Source organism: Salvelinus fontinalis, chromosome 18, assembly GCF_029448725.1.
Source record: "Salvelinus fontinalis isolate EN_2023a chromosome 18, ASM2944872v1, whole genome shotgun sequence".
Taxonomy (NCBI): Eukaryota; Metazoa; Chordata; class Actinopteri; order Salmoniformes; family Salmonidae; genus Salvelinus; species Salvelinus fontinalis.
The window spans coordinates 38571126-38589534 of record NC_074682.1 but is presented as its reverse complement, the minus strand read 5'-3'; the positions used below and the strand labels follow the sequence as shown (position 1 = coordinate 38589534).

The window sequence follows — 18409 nt, the reverse complement described above, 5'->3', positions numbered from 1 at the left end:
ACATTGTAGTTACTCCACAATACTAACCTAAATGACAGACTGAAAAAATGGAAGCCTGTACAGAATAAAAATAATCCAAAACATGCATCCTGTTGGCAACAAAGCAGTAAAGTAATACTGCAAAAAAATGTGGCAAAGCAATTAACTTTTTTTCCTGAATACAAAGTGTAATGTTTGGAGCAAATACATTGCTGAGTACAACTCTCCATATTTTCAGTCATAGTGGTGGCTGCATCATGTTATGGGTAGGCTTGTAATGGTTAAGGACTGGGGAGTTTTTAAAGATAAAAAATTAATGGAATGGAGCTAAGCCCAGGCAAAATTCCAGAGGAAAACCTGTTTCAGTCTACATTCCACATGACACAGGGAGAATAATTCACCTTTCAGCAGGACAATAATCTGAAACACAAATCGGCCAAATCTACACTGGTGTTGATTACCAAGAAGAAGATGTTCCTGAATGGCAGAGTTACAGTTTTGACTTAAATTTACTTGAAAATCTATGAAAAGACCTGAAAATGGTTGTCTAGCAATGAAATTTACTGGAAAATCTATGAAAAGACCTGAAAATGGTTGTCTAGCAACAACCAATTTGACAGAGGTTGAAGAATTTTGAAAGGAATAACTGGCAAATGTTGCACAATCCAGGTGTGGAAAGCTCTGAGAGACTTACCCAGAAAGACTCACAGCTGTAATCGCTGCCAAAGGTGCTTCTACAAAGTATTGACTCAGGGGTGTGAATACTTGTGTAAATTAGAAATTTCTATATTTTAATTTTCAATACATTTGCAACATTTTTGAAAAACATGTTTCACTTTGTCATTATGTGTTATTGTGTGTAGATAGGTGAGATATTAAAAAAAAAAAAAAAAAATTCAGGCTGTAACTAGAATATATGTGGAATAAGTCAAGGGGTATGAATACTTGAATACATGAATATGACGGATTAACAAAGCCACAGTGGCTTGAGTTAGGCTACATCATTTCTGTTGTGTGATAAAGAGCAGGCACATCTCTGTCTCTGTCTGTGCGGCTCACCCACCAAGATGCCTGGTGCACTCCATCACCATGATTTCACCATACATCAATCATCACATCCAGTCTCAATACCCTACTCCAGAACAGCTGCTGTAAAACCAAACCCCCCATCAATACCTGGGGGAGACACTCCATTCAGTACAATTCAGTACGCAATGGGTAGTGGTACAGTACAGCAGACAAAGATGTGTGCAGAAACTAATTCACCCTGTCAGCTTGCATGTTTGGCAATTATGTTTCATAGGCTTCTAAATAGACAAATGCAGAGTACAAAGTCTTGGCCAGCAGAGAGCGCTATACAGCCATACATTCTATCTCACTTTCAATGGCTCTATTACAAGGCTTTGAACAGGCTGCTTGCTGCCTCTCCATGTCTGCAGACTGAAGGGCATACTGCGTCAGCTCTGTCTCCTGTGCTGTTCAACCAGGCGATGTGGATGACACCCCCAGCATGACAACAAAATCACATCACATCCATGTGAATCATGCTGGGTGTGGATCTATTCAACCTATTGAACCAATTCAATGTCTGACACTTGTATATGCCCTGCGATACACTAGATGACCAACAGTATGTGGACACCTGCTCAATGAACATCTCATTCCAAAATCATAGGCATTAATATAAAGTTGGTCCCCCGTTTGCTGCTATAACAGCCTCCACTCTTCTGGGAAGGTTTTACATTAAATGTTGGAACATTGCTGCAGGGACTTGCTTCAATTCAGCCACAAGAGCATTAGTGAGGCCGGGCACTGATGTTGGGCGATTAGATTTGGCTCGCAGTCTAGGTTCCAATTCATCCCAAAGGTGTTCAATGGGGCTGTGGTCAGGGCTCTGTGCAGGCCAGTCAAGTTCTTCCACACCGAACTCAACAAGCCATTTTTGTATGGACCTCACTTTGTGCACAGGGGTATTGTCATGCTGAAACAGGAAAGGGCCTTCCCCAAACTGTTGCCACCAAGTTTGAAGCACATAATCGTCTAGAATGTCATTGTATGCTGTAGAGTTAAGATTTCCCAAGCCCGAAACATGAAAAACAGCCCCAGACCATTATTTCTCCTCCACCAACCTTTACAGTTGGCACTATGCATTGGGGAAGGTAGCGTTCTCCTGGCATCCGCCAATCCCAGATTCTTCCTTCAGACTGCCAGATGGTGAAGCATAATTAATCACTCCAGAGAATGCGTTTCCACTGCTCCAGAGTCCAATGGCTGGCGAGCTTTACACCACTCCAGCTGTCACTTGGCATTGCGTATGGTGATCTTAGGCTTGTGTGCAGCTGCTCGGCCATGACAACCCATTTTATGAAGCTTCCGACAAACAGTTTTTGTGCTGACGTTGCTTCCAGAGGTAGTATGGAACTCGGAAATGAGTGTTGCCACCGAGTACAGACGATTTTTACGCGCTTCAGCACTTGGCGGTCCCGTACTGTGAGCTTGTGTGGCCTACCACTTTGTGGCTGAGCCGTTGTTGTTCCTAGACGTTTCCACTTCACAATAACAGCACTTACAGTTGACCTGGGGCAGCTCTAGCAGTGCAGAAATTTGACTAATTGACTTGTTGGAAAGGTGGCATCCTATGATGGTGCCACGTTGAAAGTCACTGAGCTCTTCAGTAAGGCCATTTTACTGCCCATGTTTGTCTATGGATATTGCATGGCTGTGTGCTCGATTTTATATACTTGTCAGCAATGGGTGTGGCTGAAATAGTCCAATCCACTAATTATATATACATACTTTTGTATATATATATATAGTGTATATCATTGTTTCACTATGTATTTTGTGTCTTGAAATCCGGCAAAATATGTTTTACAGGATGAAGCAGTGTAACCGATGTGAAATGGCTAGCTAATAGCGGTTCAATCGGTGACGTCACTTGCTCTGAGACCTTGAAATAGTTGTTCCCCTTGCTCTGCAGGGGCCGTGGCTTTTGTGGCGCGATGGGTAACGATGCTTCGTGGGTGTCAGTTGTCTATGTGTGCCCAGGTAGGGGCGAGGAGAGGGACGAAGGCTGTACTGGTACAGCAGCATTACCAACATCATTATAATTAGCACAGTGTTATCAATGGACTCAAATCAACACGTGTGCCTCAGATATTTTTTGTATATAATTCGCTAATTTTACTCTGTCAATTACAATGTGGAGGACAGCTCCTCCTTTAGGAAAGTTCTCACACAGGTCAAAATTATCTCCTTCATTTGGCCTGTCAGTTGTAGAATGTCATACGTTATGGGCCTGTGAAAGCCAATTTGAGAATTCCACATTGAGGGAGTTTACACAGATGCAGTCACCAGTCCACTATGTCCCACTGGGGTGTCAGCGACTGGGCTGCTAGGGCGAGAGGAGTAGGATTGGTCTATGGTGGTCAACCTCCAGAGCGACCCCGCCCCCCTTCATCCTCTGTCCCAGCCCAGTGAAGGTGCACGCCACTGAGACACACACACCATGGCCACGGGGCGTACACCAACCAAGACCAGGCTAGACCTGGAGGACATGGAGCAGGAGACTCCTCTGTGGGTCCAACCCCTGGGGATCCCTCCAGACAGACACACAGCAGAGGGACTACTGGAGGAAGTAGTGGAGGCAGAAGAACCAGTACAGGAGGATGACTGTCTCACTCTCCATCTCTATCCACAGTTACACCAGGCCTCTGGTGAAGGACAGGGACCCAAGGGGAGTCAACAAGTGTCTAAAGGGAACTGACACACACGGCTGCACAGCCCGGTAAACAGCCAGTTAAAGTGAAGGTTTATACAGACAGAGAGCACTCCGTGGGAGATAAAAGCACTGCGTGTGCTTGCAAATACTCCACATACCTGTCACGCCCTGGCCTTAGTTATCTTTGTTTTCTTTATTATTTTAGTTAGGTCAGGGTGTGACATGGGGAATGTATGTGTGTTTAGGATTGTCAAGGGGTTTTGCACGTTTAATGGGTCAGTGTCTTGTTCAGGTGTTTGTATGTCTATGGCTGCCTGGATTGGTTCTCAATTAGAGGCAGCTGTGGTTCATTGTCTCGGATTGAGAGCCATATTTAAGGCAGCCATAGGCATTTGGGTTTTGTGGGTAATTGTCTATGTTGAACGTTTGTAGCTTGTGTATGCACTTATGTTTGTAGCTTCACGGTCGTTTGTTGTTTTGTTTTGTAAAAGTGTTTGTTTCGTGCTTCGTCATCTTTAATAAAAGAAGATGTCTTCATATCCCGCTGCGCCTTGGTCCGCTTATTATGACGATCGTGACAATACCACACATCCCCTGTCTGTTGACTTCCAGATAGGGGAAGGGGAGGTTTAAACACAGGGATGAAATAAGAGAGACAGTATGGATATAATCAAGTATTGATGTTCTGAGATACTCTGGAAATGTTATGGTTGAGATAGGGAAGGATTTGGGTCACCTACATAGAGTTCTCTGTACACCATGAGCCGTTAATGGTAAACTTGTTAGGTAATGTCTATACAATGCATACAATGTTCACTGGTATGGATTAACTGGCTAGGATTTTATTGAGATGAGCACTCATGTATCTCAAACCCCATAGCTTTAATGGTAGACTGGACATACATCTGAAGGCAATAGATAGGGAGATCTGGCATCCAACAAAGTGGAATCTGATGTTGAAAACTGGTGTGCTGAGCGATGCTGACCTCATGTGGACACAGTTTGAACTATACCTTGTTTTTCATCTCGTACCGTGACCATGTTATAAGTAATGATTCAGTCCCATTGTAATATGGTTATTGCAGTGAGTGTGATTCAGTTCATGTCTGTGGCTTCTCTGCATCACATTAAATAAATAAAAAATATCAAGTATTTGAGAACCTCCCAACCTCCTTATTCTGACCATCCCTATACATAGAACTTCACTAAAGTCCCATGCTAAAGAGAGCTCCCACTAGGCCATGCCCTGTCTGTACTCTGTGTCTCCTGAGGTGACGTTTGAGGACGTGATAGCTGAGCCCCCCTCGGTGCGGAGCTTCGATAAGGTGTGGCTGTGGAGCTACGCCCTGTTTGAAGTGTCCCGTCTCTGGTGCTACCGGCTCATCTCCCTCCTCCTGGTGGAGGGAGGGTGGAGGGAGGGTGGAGGTAGTGGGCTGGGCTGAAGCACACTACATTGGCACTGGTTGTTTGCAGTCGTGTCTTACTCTCAAAGAAAAAACTACTTTGCAACCTTTGCTCTGCAAAGGACAGATTTAAAAAAGCAGAACTTGTCATATTTATTTAGTAAATCTGTTCAATCATATTACACCGTATCTAAAAATTGTATAATTTATGTTTTTATTTTAGTACAAAATACTAATTTAGAACTATTATTGGTTCATTGGAGTCAGTTTCATCTCTAAACCATAGCTTGAAGAAATGTGTTAGCAATTAAGATCAAACATAATGAGCTACTGACTTGTTTCTGGAACCTAAATAGACTTTGGCAATTATAGTTGCCCCAGTAATTCAAATTATGTAAACTTTAAAAGCACTGCACAGCTGTTGTGAGATGCTAATGCACTCTACCGACCTAATCATTGGGATTTCTGACCCTTAGCATGCGTACACTACCATTCTCTGGAACTAGGAGCTGTGCAAAGATACAGCAGGGGAAAGGGCCAAACTTATGAAGCAACTCATTTTGTGATACAGTTCATTTTCAATGGAAGTTGCAGTGAACCTTGCCTATACAACAGGGATACATTCTTCAACTTCTCTGGGATTGTAAGAAACCCTTTTAAGTTGTCTGGTGGACCGTACTGTTCAGTAAAGAAGTCAACATCAATGTCAAAACATCTAGGAGTCTTAGACGATAAAATTTTTACTCCCATGAGGTCTATCTGTGGGGGTGCCATCTGTCTGTCTGTCTGTCTGTCTGTCTGTCTGTCTGTCTGTCTGTCTGTCTGTCTGTCTGTCTGTCTGTCTGTCTGTCTGTCTGTCTGTCTGTCAAGGGGTTTTGCACGTCTGTCTGTCTGTCCGTCCGTCCGTCCGTCCGTCCGTCCGTCCGTCCGTCCGTCCAACAATTCTACAGTTCACAGGCATAATGCTTTGAAGCATACATAAGTTAGTTGAAATAAAATAAAATAATTTAAATACAGTAAGACATTGTTAGTTTGGCTGTAATCTGTAATCAGTCCATTTCTTTTTCTTTCTTTTTTTTGCGTAGAATGAACTCTACCCTGGTTTACAGTAGAAGTCAGAAGTTTACTTACACCTTAGCCAAATACATTTAAACTCAGTTTTTCACAATTCCTGACATTTAATCCTAGTAAAAAATGCCCTGTCTTAGGTCAGTTAGGATCACCACTTTATTTTAAGAATGTGAAATGTCAGAATAATAGAGAATTGTTTATTTCAGCTTTTGTTTTCATCACATTCCCGGTGGGTCAGAAGTTTACATACACTCAATTAGTATTAAGATTTGTCAGCGTTGACCTATTTGCGTTGACCTATTTGTCCGTCCGTCCGTCCGTCCGTCCGTCCGTCCGTCAGGACCCACTGCAGTTTACAGCATTAACACACACAGGAGACACAGGCATGCCCTCCGTGGCAATCAGGGATCTATTTCTGTCCCTCCTCCTTCTCCGTGCCCCGACCCCCAGCCCACCAGACCCCAGACCACACTATGATCCCATTCCACCACTCCCCTTTCCTATCTCCCACCCCCTGTTTCCATCTCTCGCACTCTCTGTCTCTCTGCCCAAAGGGAACTGGTACAGGAAACATGATCAAGCCACTGCTCTTCCCTAAAGACACACTTCACTTGACTCAATACAATCTTTTTTTGCATGCTACTGGACAGCAGTCTGTTGATGGAGATATATTGCAACAGGCTTACAATAGTGATACACTGCTATTACTGTTACTTGCTTAGCTAACGCTTCTTTTTCCTCCTCTCCTTCCTCCCTCTTTTGGATTCTTCTTGACAACTGTAAGGAATCCTAAGTCAGATGATACATTTATTTTGAGAGAGTATTGTGTTTTATAGGGGTATGTAAGAGCTGACACTGTAAATCATGAAAGATCCCAGTTTAAATTCTTTCTTTTGCATTGGTGTCATCATCTCAACATAATATGCATGTGAGAGGGACCAAAATTGTTTTGGTTCTACTATGGGACATATTGGTAGTGGTATATATAAGTTTACTGTTCATATTAGGAGGTCAAATCTGTTTACTCATCTATAACTAGTTAATCAAAACATTTGTATTTGAATCAAATGTATTTATAAGGCCCTTTTTACATCAGCCGATGTCACAAAGTGCTATACAGAAACACAGCCTAAAACCCCAAACAGCAAGCAATGCAGACGTAGAAGCACGGTGGCTAGGAAAAACTCCCTGTAAAGGCAGGTACCTAGGAAGAATCCTAGAGAGGAACCAGGCTCTGAGGGGTGGCCAGTCCTCTTCTGGCTGTGTCGGGTAGAGATTATAACAGAACATGGCCAAGATGTTCAAATTGAGGGTAAAATAATAATAATCACAGTGGTTGTAGAGGGTGCAGGAGTAAATGTCAGTTGGCTTTTCATAGCCGATCATTCAGAGTTAGAGACAGCAGGTGCGGTAGAGAGAGAGAGTCGAAAAAAGTAGGTCCGGGACAAGGTAGCACTTCCAGTGAACAGGTCAGAGTTCCATAGCCGCAGGCAGAACAGTTGGAACTGGAGCAGCAGCACAACCAGGTGGACTAGGGACAGCAAGGTGTCATCAGGCCAGGTAGTCCTGAGGCATGGTCCTAGGGCTCAGGTCCTCCTCCTCCTCCTCCTCCTCCTCCTCCTCCTCCGAGAGAGAGAGAGAGAGAGAGAGAGAGAGAGAGAGAGAGAGAGAGAGAGAGAGAGAGAGAGAGAGAGAGAGAGAGAGAGAGAGAGAGAGAGAGAGAGAGAGAGAGAGAGAGAGGAGAGAGAGAGAGAGAGAGAGAGAGAGAGAGAGAGAGAGAGAGAGAGAGAGAGAGAGAGGAGAGAGAGAGAGAGAGAGAGAGAGAGAGAGAGAGAGAGAGAGAGAGAGAGAGAGAGAGAGAGAGAGAGAGAGAGAGAGAGAGAGCATACTTAAATTCACACAGGACACCGGATAAGACAGGAGAAATACTCCAGATATAACAGACTGATCCTAACCCCCCGACATAAACTTTTGCAGCATAAATACTGGAGGCTGAGACAGGAGGGGTTGAGAGTCACTGTGGTTCTGTTGAGTTTATGGACCCAGTTTTCCCTACTCGAGGCCATAATATCCACTTCATAATACCCACTTTAAAATACCACTAAAACTCATGATGTCCATAAGAAGTAGAGATCATTTGTGCAGACTTATAATACAGAATAGATACAAAATGCACTGGTAGTTAGTTGAGCTTTTAAGGATGATAAAGATAATTAAGTAATAATACAAATAATAATAAAGGCTTATACGAAGTCAATGACATGCTCTTGCTTTCTTCATACAGAATGCATGCCATCAAAGAAGTGGATCCCTAGCGTCTATCACCTACAGTACAATGACGAGTTTGAGTATGCTCTTTCCCTGGTAGAAGATGGATATGCCTGGGTTGACGGGAGCCATGGGATAAGACATACAATTTCTTGTCTCCAAAGTACTCTAATTTAATATTGATTTTGGTTAATCAATGAAATCAGCTACTACTAACTAGGGTTGCAAAATTCTGGGAAAATTGAATGAATTCCCTGGTTATCCAGAAATGATCTATGGTCACTCTTGTTCTGTTGTCTTGCCCTGAGACACACAAGGACATTCTCCTCTGCAGATAAAACAGGCTTTGATGACATCAGCTGTTCCAGTAAAGTCAACACCGCCAACACTCTCCTTGCGAGATAGATACTTTGTACTTCATAGTGTAGAGGAGTCCGAACAGAGAGTGCAAAGGGATTTTGCCAATAGTCTGATTTTCTTTTGCACACAAACTGTTTTGAGTTGACTTTAAGTCGAATACTTAGAGACAATATCATAAAGGGCGATTGCTACAGAGACATACATAATCATACATTGATTCAACAGAGTTGAATTATATTTTTTAAATTGTATTATTTTGTCTGGTTTTGCAATGGAATTGCCACTGTAGTGTTGTGGAAGCTATCTTTAAAATACAGCACCAACCATTTAGGTACATTAAAACATTTACATGTAAATAATAATAATAATTAAAGACGGTTTGATTCCCTTACAATCCCATTTCAAAACAAACTGTATATTTACAAACATATACCGTTATTTTCAGTACTTAATCTTAAAGGGGATATAGCCTATATCCATTATATCTGGAATATCTAGGTGGAATTGTCGTGTCATTGCTTCCTTGCCTATCTTTTTAATAAAACCTTTCAGCATCACCCTGTCTCAGCATGATCAACTTAAACCACTGTGAAATAAACACCTTAATGGTCACCTTAATCAGCAGCACTTTTATTAGTAGTATCTATTCATATTTTATTGATGATTATTTATGAACATTATTATTACGTTTTACAGTAACTAGTCTTGCCAAGATACATTGGCACTGACTCACTACTATGTGCTGTCCAGCAATATGCCATAGGTGCCATAGGTCGATTAAATACTTTATAGTGGACGTATTGAGACAGTGACACACTGCACAGTGTTCTACCACCGCTGAGGCTTGACTCATAATTTAAAATGTCATTTTATTTTTTAGTCTAATTGCTCGCTGTACAGCCCATAGAATTTGTTAACAGACATTAAAGGAAATTGTAAAATATGTCACTGACTGCTTGTTAACTGTAACATTTGCAATGTCAGCGGTAGTTTATGAATATAAAGCTGGACAAGATTCTCAATAAAACATTTTTTTTTATCACAGTGGGTGACAGCTTAATGAAAATGAGCACCTCAAGAGGGCTTTTGTCTACAGGGCTAGCTGAAACTCATTTGACATTGTATAATGATGGTCAGTTCACGGCTGAAATGCACATCATCCATTGCTTATTAAAAGTAATTACATTCCAAAAAATGCGAGGGCTGAGGACTGTTACACAGTCAAACAACATTCAATGACTTTTGGCCTCTATAAAAAACAAAAACAAATCATACAACAACAAAACATGGATGAATGATGAATGATCTGGTAAATCCAATATGTATACTTTCTCCTTCTTTACTTGAACCCTTTATCAATGAAGTATGTTGTTTTGAAAATGTTCTATGCATTCACATATACTTTGTTGACTAAGCATAATACAGTCGATTACTGTTAATGACAAAGTCCTACATTCTTCCTGTCTGGAAGTTGTTGGTCAGTGTGGATGGTACTGTAGTGAACTGTTGGTGTTAGTGGGAGCAGGAGTAGGAGAGTCGTCACTGCATCACACTAAAGTGGAAATTCATGCTACAATGTAAGCCCTGCCCTGCTGACCCCACAACCCAGTGTGAAATTTGACACGGCTCTGGGGTCCCCTTTAAGACATGCTTTTTCTGTCTGTGTGTGTGTGTGTGTCTAGGTGTGTGTCTAGGTGTGTGAGTCTAGGTGTGTGTGTGTGTGTGTGTGTGTGTGTGTGTGTGTGTGTGTGTGTGTGTGTGTGTGTGTGTGTGTGTGTGTGTGTGTGTGTGTGTGTGTGTGTGTGTGTGTGTGTGTGTGTGTGTGTGTGTGGGTGTGTGCATGAATGTGTGTGTATCTGTGTGCGCATGTGGGGGCAGCAGCTGTCCACCGGAATTTCAGCCGTGTTGTCACAGTAGTAACAGGGAGGATCAGTGTGACTGAGGGGGCTGCCTGCAGTCTGCTTCAGTGGGTTCACACTCACTGTCCTCTGCCCCTGCCCTCCACGCCCCACTACTCTCCCTGCCTCTGCCCCAGCCCAAGGCCCCACCATGGCCGACCAGTACCAGTACAACACCAACGAGGAGAAATTTGTGAAAGACAGCCACACCAAGGAGATCGACCTGATCAACAGAGACCCTAAATTGATCAATGAGGATGTGATCAAGGTAGGTAAACCATGACGGCGCCACCCACTCACACACACACTGAATCTACAGGTTGAACTCTTTTTGCCTCAAGTAAGGAAAGACACGTTTTAAACCTTAGTTTAAAATTAAGTCTAAAGTCTAAACTTAAAGCCAACACTGTACACTTCAGTATGTTGCTGTGTTGCTGCCATGAAGGTCCCAAAATAGTCCCAGTCCTATTCCTTATGCCCCAGCACGGCACCCATGGTTTATTTCTGGAATGGGGCTAAAGGGCTGTGACCGACAGGGATATTATGAGGTAGTTTCTTTTCAGAGCTTTATCGCTGCTTTTCCTGTGTTTGTCGTCATGTTTACATACAGTAATATCTATCATGCGCTATATTTCCCCAGAGCTCAGGAGAGCGTGGAAGTAGATAGTCTACTGCCTGGCTAAACAGGCCGTATGGAAAAACTTTTTTAACTTGAGTGAGTCATCTGTTAAGTATAGCATGTACAGTGGGGTCAGACATTTTTGATGAAGATGAGCAATAATGATTGTATGAAATAAAAAACGTAAATACTGAACTATATTGTATGCAAAACATTTCTTGGGGGAAATGATATTATTTAATACTAATATAATTGCTCAGAGAAGGTAATGTATATTTTTTCAAAAAGGTAGGTCAAAATTGTTACCCCTAAAGATTCGTATAAATAAAGTAATCAAAAGTTTAGTATTTGGTCTCATATTCCTAGCATGCAATGACTGCATTAAACTTGTTGGATGCATTTACAGTTTGTCTTAGTTATGTTTCAGATTATTTTGTGTTCAATATAAATGAATGTTAAATAATGTATTGAGTCATTTTGGAGTGACATTTTTTCTAAATAAGAGTAAACCATATTTCTAAACACTTCTACATTAATGTGGATGCTACTACGATTACAGATAATCCTGAAAGAATCGTGAATAATGATGATGAGTGAGAAAATTACAGAGGGTCAAAGATTGTAATGTACCCCCAAGACATGCTAACCTTTCCTGTTATTGGTAATGGTTAGCATGTCTTGGGGGTGTGATCTTTGACCCTCTGTGTTATTCACGATTCATTCAGGATTATCTGTAGTCATGGTAGCACCAACATTAATGTAGAAGTGTTTAGAAACCTATTCTTTACAATTAAAGTGACTCCGTAATGACACAATACATTATTTAGCATTTCTATAGTGCACAAAATAATCTGAAACCCAATCCAAATGAACTTCAAATACATCCAAAAAGTTTGTAGAGTCACAAGCTTGACGTAGTCACCGCATGCTAGGATTATGGGACCAAATACTAAACTTTTGACAACTTTATTTCTAAGAATCTTTCGGGGTGTCAATATTTTTTAGAGAAATATTTTAGATATTTTTAGAGAAAAAAAAAGTATGACTTGTTAAAAAAACAAAATTCAGCGTATACTATAGCTCAGTATTTTCATTACTTACAGTGGCTTGCAAAATGATTCACCCCCCTTGGCATTTTACCTATTTTGTTGTCTTACAACCTGGAATTAAAATATATTTTGGGGGGGTTTGTATCATTTGATTTACACAACATGCCTACCACTTTGAAGATGCAAAATATTTTTTATTGTGAAACAAACAACAGAAAACTTGAAAACTTGAGCCTGCATAACTATTCACCCTCCCCCCAAAGTCAATACTTTGTAGAGCCACCTTTTGCAGTAATTACAGCTGTAAGTCTCTTGGGGTATGTCTCTATAAGCTTGGCACATCTAACTGGGAATTTTGCCCATCCTTCATGGCAAAACTGCTCCAGATCCTTCAAGTTGGATGCGTTCCGCTGGTGTACAGCAATATTTAAGTCATACCACAGATTCTCAATTGGATTGAGGTTAGGGCTTTGACTAGGCCATTCCAAGACATTTAAATGTGTCCCCTTAAACCACTCGAGTGTTGCTTTAGCAGTATGCTTAGGGTCATTGTCCTGCTGGAAGGTGAACCTCCGTCCCAGTCTCAAATCTCTGGAAGACTGAAACAGGTTTCTCTCAAGGCTTTCCCTGTATTTAGCGCCATCCATCATTCCTTCAATTCTGACCAGTTTCCCGGTCCCTGCCAATGAAAAACATCCCCACCGCATGATGCTGCCACCACCATGCTTCACTGTGGGGATGGTGTTCTCGGGGTGATGAGAGGTGTTGGGTTGCACCAGACATAGCATTTTTCCTTGATGGCCAAAAAGCTCAATTTTAGTCTCATCTGACCAGAGTACCTTCTTCCATATGTTTGGGGAATCTCCCACATGACTTTTGGCGAACACCAAAGTGTTTGCTTTTTTTTTCTTTAATAAGCAATGACTTTTTTTCTGGCCACTCTTCCATTAAGCCCAGCTCTGTGGAGTGTACGACTTAAAGTGGACAGATACTCCAATCTCCGCTGTGGAGCTTTGCAGCTCCTTCAGAGTTATCTTTGGTCTATTTGTTGCCTCTCTGATTAATGCCCTCCTTGCCTGGTCTGTGAGTTTTGGTGGGGCGGCCCTCTCTTGGCAGGTTTGTTATGGTGCCATATTCTTAAAAATATATATGTAATGGATTTAATGGTGCTCTGTGGGATGTTCAAAGTTTCTGATATTTTTTTTATAACCCAACCCTGATCTGTACTTCTCCACAACTTTGTCCCTGACCTGTTTGGAGAGCTCCTTGGTCTTCATGGTACCACTTGCTTGGTGGTGTTTCTTGCTTAGTGGTGTTGCAGATTCTGGGGCCTTTCAGAACAGTTGTATATATACTGAGATTATGTGACAGATCATGTGACACTTAGATTGCACACAGGTGGACTTTATTTAACTAATTATGTGACTTTTGAAGGTAATTGGTTGCACCAGATCTTATTTAGGGGCTTCGTAGCAAAGGGGGTGAATACATACGCACACACCACTTTTCAGTTTGGAAAGCATGCCTACAATCAATTTTAAAGTTGTGTTAATTAAAATGAATAGACAGTGATTCAGTGGTAGTATTTCAAATCCTAGAAATTGGTTTACATCTGTTAGGCATCTGTTGAGTGTAACAAGTTAATTACCATTCAGGGTTGAGTTGCAGATGTCTATGCAACAGTGAGCCAGGATTTTGTAAGGACCAGGTGTTGGATACTGAATACAACAAGCAATTACAAACTGGGCCATCATAGACATGCATTTTACGTGAAGAAACTCTGGGTTTCCAGAAACTTTATCCAAATCGTCCTCTGAGAAAAGTTTGGACTATGCATATTCATCAATAGTGCGAAACTGTGGGACAATTTGAGCTACGCTAGCACTGAGATAAATGCAAAGTAACAAACAATTACCATATGAGGGTGAAAGTTGACAGGGTTCTCATCACTCATAAATAAACAAAGATATAGGCCCCTTTTCAGTACACAACACAATGACGTCACGCACTGACTTTTGGAGGCAGAATGAAAGCCATCACCATCTGCGCCCATTCAACATAGACCACATTTACATACTGTAGTTATTACTTCTAAACAAAACACGTTTTTGGGGTTCTGATACGCTTACAATGTTGTTTTGACGTATATATATATATATTTTTTTACGTATAATGCAGTTAATGGGCAACGATGACACACACATTATAATAACAGGTCATTCATACAAGCTTTACAATCCAATCATAATCCAAGGTAGTGTGAAATGCACTCATAAGCAACATGTAAATGGAGGCTTTTTTGCTAGCGGTCTATGAGAACTCCCTGTGTCCCTCGTGTGGCAATGTTTGCAAACACAGAAAGGGGTCTATATGTTAGTACAGTACACAGAACAGATTGAAGTATGGTATAGGCCCTCAGTATAGTTGTGTTTATTTCATCCACTATGTATCCCAGGCACTACTAATGATAACAGTAATGTTGTTAAGTCACAATAACACATGTATTTTTGCATAATCATATCCATTGATTTGTGAGGAAACTGGGCAGGGATTCAATCAAGGGTGCACTGTTGCCAAGCGCATTGCTCTTGACTTTAAAAGGGAATTTACACTTGTGCCGACATTCACAGCATTTACCATGACTTTCCGTGAATATTAAGAAAATTTCCTTCAAAAGGCATATTGTCGACAGTGCAATGGGTTTGTTGACAACAAGTCGTTGATTAAATCCTGGCCCTGGTGTTAGGTACTCAGAAAACACTAGACATCCTTTCATCAGTGAGAATTCACTAACATCGTCCATGGTATTCCTTCCCTGCAGGTAGAGTTTGAGGATGTAATCGCAGAGCCCGACGGCACACACAGTCTGGATGGGGTGTGGAAGCTCAGCTACACCACCTTCACCGTGTCCAAGTACTGGTGCTACCGCATCCTCTCAGCCATCTTCGGCATCCCCGTGGCTCTGCTCTGGGGATTCCTCTTCGCCTGCATCTCGTTCTGTCATATTTGGGCCGTGGTGCCCTGCATCAAGAGCTGCCTGATCGAGTCACAGTGCATCAGTCGTATCTACTCCCTCTGCATCCAGACCTTCTGTGACCCCTTCTTTGAAGCCCTGGGCAAGATCTTCAGCAGTGTGAAAGTGGCCCTGCGCAAAGAGGTCTAGACAGAGGTGGCTGGTGAGAGGAGGAAGGCTCATAATAATGAATGGAATGGAGTCAATGGAATGGATCAAACACATGGAAACCATGTGTTTAATGTGTTTGAGACCATTCCATTATTCTGTTCCAGCCATTACTGTAAGCCTGTCCTCCCCATTTAAAGTGTCACCAGCCACCACTGACTCACACCCACCACAGTGTTTACATGTGTTTGGATGAAATGTTGCACCCTTTTTATATGCCAGACCAGATAACCAGTCCTGGTGTCCTCATATTTCCCAAGACACCCCCCGTTACCCTCACCCCGCCTGGAGCCCTGGGCCCCGCCCTGCCTGTCTTGCCCTTTGAGTCCTGACATGTTCAGAACGACCAGCGCCATTAGAGGCTCTGTGATAGCTGCAGCATGGTTGGGTGACCGCTCTGGCTCCGTTGGAAGGCAGAGAGCTGCCTGTTCATTGAGGGAATAGAGCGCTGGCAGCCATGGCAACCATGGAATGTATCTTGAGATGCTGAGGACAGTGGCTTCTCGGTCACATGACATACACACCCCAGTTACTCTAACGGCATTGCAGCACCTGTAGGACAATACTGCCTACACAGGGCTCTCCAACCCTGTTCCTGAAGAGCTCCCATCCTGTAGGTTTTCGCTCCAACCCTCATCTAGCACACCTGATTCTAATAATTAGCTGGTTGATAAGCTGAATCAGGTTAGTTACAACTAGGGTTGGAGCGAAAACCTACAGGAGGGTAATTCACAGGAACAGGGTTGGAGAGCCCAATTCTGAATTGATATACAGTATATTAGACAGTCAGGTGTGTGTGTGTGTGTGTGTGTGTGTGTGTGTGTGTGTGTGTGTGTGTGTGTGTGTGTGTGTGTGTGTGTGTGTGTGTGTGTGTGTGTATGCGTGCATTTTGTGCCTGCTGATAAACTAGTTGATGTTGTACAATAGAAATGGGAATTGTAGTGCTTCAACAAGATTATATCACCTTTTACAGAATCAATAAGATGCATTTTCTCAACTGAATAATTTTGATTAAACACATTCTAAATTGTAAATTTTGCTTCACATTTCTTTCACATAAGCTACCAATAACTTGACTGTGTGGCTGTTGAAACTGTAAGAATGTTAGAAAGAAAGGAGCCTCAGGTTTTAAAATTATAAATAGATTTTTCTATTTGCAGGTCCTACAATTCAGCCAAGTATGTGGCATCAGAGGACGCCAACTATCTCACTAAAGATATACGACATTAGTATTATTGCATTTGTTTATATATTGATTGAGAAAGAGAAGTACAAATATCTGTTGTCGATTTTTGATGAGTGGGGCCGAACCTAATCTGTGGGGAATTTGCTCTATCAGCATTTGCACATAATTATTTGATGGATAAGACTGGCTATAAATATTCCAGAGCAGTATTTGGGTTTCTTTGAATTGATATCACAGATTATTATTATCCTCTTGGCCTCTATAGATGTAGGATCTTAATTTGAACCAGTTTGCTACAGCAGTAAAATAATCCTGCAGAAACAGGAAATTTGAATTATTATGTGGATTATAATAAAAAAATTTAGGGGTTGATACATTTTTCGTGAGGGAAAATCAAGTCTGAAATTTGAAAGTGGAAATTACAAACTTCTTTTTGTAACCAGGTGGACCAGTCATTCTCATTGGAAGTTAGGGATAGAAAAGCCAATTGAGAACCAGTGGTCTGGATCCAGACACATAAGGCCATGCCTATAAAAGTAGCATTATCCCATCCCAAATCTTTTTCCTATCTTTCTATGACATGTATGTATGTGCACATGAATTTAAATGTAAGATACAGAAGTTCAACATACTTTATGAGCTGGGTCATTCCTACAATGTGGTGCCTTTTCTGTCCCCAGGAAATATCACTTCTTATTTAGTGTAAAATGTCAATTCCAAAAGCCTTTAGGTAGAAGGTCGGTGTCCTTTACCTTAAAAACACAAAAATGTGGATTTTGAAAGGGAATTCTATGCATTTTGAAACTTTTTTTCGGTTGCTACACTGCAGAAGTCTGATGCAACCTTGAAATGTTTGTTTGACAAGGCCTTAGCTGGGGACAGTCAATCTTCATGTGGGGGGATTTACACGGTAGACAACCAAATACTCTACCTTGGGTCAGAGGCAGATAGCAGGAAGTTGGTGTTGCCATCTACCTGTAGACCACTTGTTCTCAACCTTGCACATACAGTTCCATGGGCAGGTCATCTAGGGCAACATAAGACCTATCTTAGGCTAGGCTCCCGTTTCTTTTGGCCCTCCATGTATACTGATGTACAAACATACTGCAAGTCATGCCCCACGTGCCAGAAAACCAGTGCTGTCCGTAGGTCTGACCGGGCTCCTCTATGTTCACTGCCAGTTATCTCTACCCCATTCAAGAGAATTGCAATGGACATTGTTGGACCCTTGGAGAAGAGTAGCGCAGGTTACAAGTATATATTGGTGATTTGTGACTATGCCACCCGGTTCCCAGAAGCCTTCCCACTCCGTTCCATAACCACTCCAAAAATAATCAGTGCTCTTGTTCAGCTCTTCTCTCGTGTAGGAATCGCAGATGAAATCCTAACGGACCAAGGGACAAACTTCACCTCGCGACTGATGGTTCAACTCCACCAACAGCTGGGCATTAAAGGCTTGAGGACCACTCCCTACCACCCCCAAACGGATGGGCTCGTAGAGAGATTCAATCAAACGCTCAAGAACATGCTGAGGAAGTTTGTGGCTGACACTGGTAAAGACTGGGATAAGTGGTTACCCTTTCTGCTTTTTGCTTACAGGGAGGTGCCTCAGGCATCGACAGGTTTCTCGCCATTCGAACTCCTCTATGGATGGCCTGTGCAGGGACCACTGGA

The 18409-nt window shown here is 42.1% G+C and overlaps 1 protein-coding gene across 1 annotated transcript; it reads left to right on the top strand.

Moving 5' to 3' along the window:
* The first annotated feature begins 10707 nt into the window (after positions 1–10707).
* LOC129815467 (caveolin-3-like) lies at positions 10708–16583 on the top strand. The gene is made up of 2 exons (XM_055869337.1): positions 10708–10972; positions 15194–16583. Exons 1-2 carry the CDS (start codon positions 10852–10854, stop codon positions 15529–15531), a joined length of 459 nt encoding a protein of 152 aa, XP_055725312.1. The 5' UTR covers positions 10708–10851; the 3' UTR covers positions 15532–16583.
* Positions 16584–18409: the final 1826 nt, after the last annotated feature.

Coding starts and splice junctions, on each gene's coding strand:
- LOC129815467 (XM_055869337.1), top strand. CDS start 10,852: ATGGCCGACCAGTACCAGTACAACACCAACGAGGAGAAATTTGTGAAA. Junction 10,973..15,193: donor TGAGGATGTGATCAAGGTAG/GTAAACCATGAC, acceptor CCCTGCAGGTAG/AGTTTGAGGATGTAATCGCA.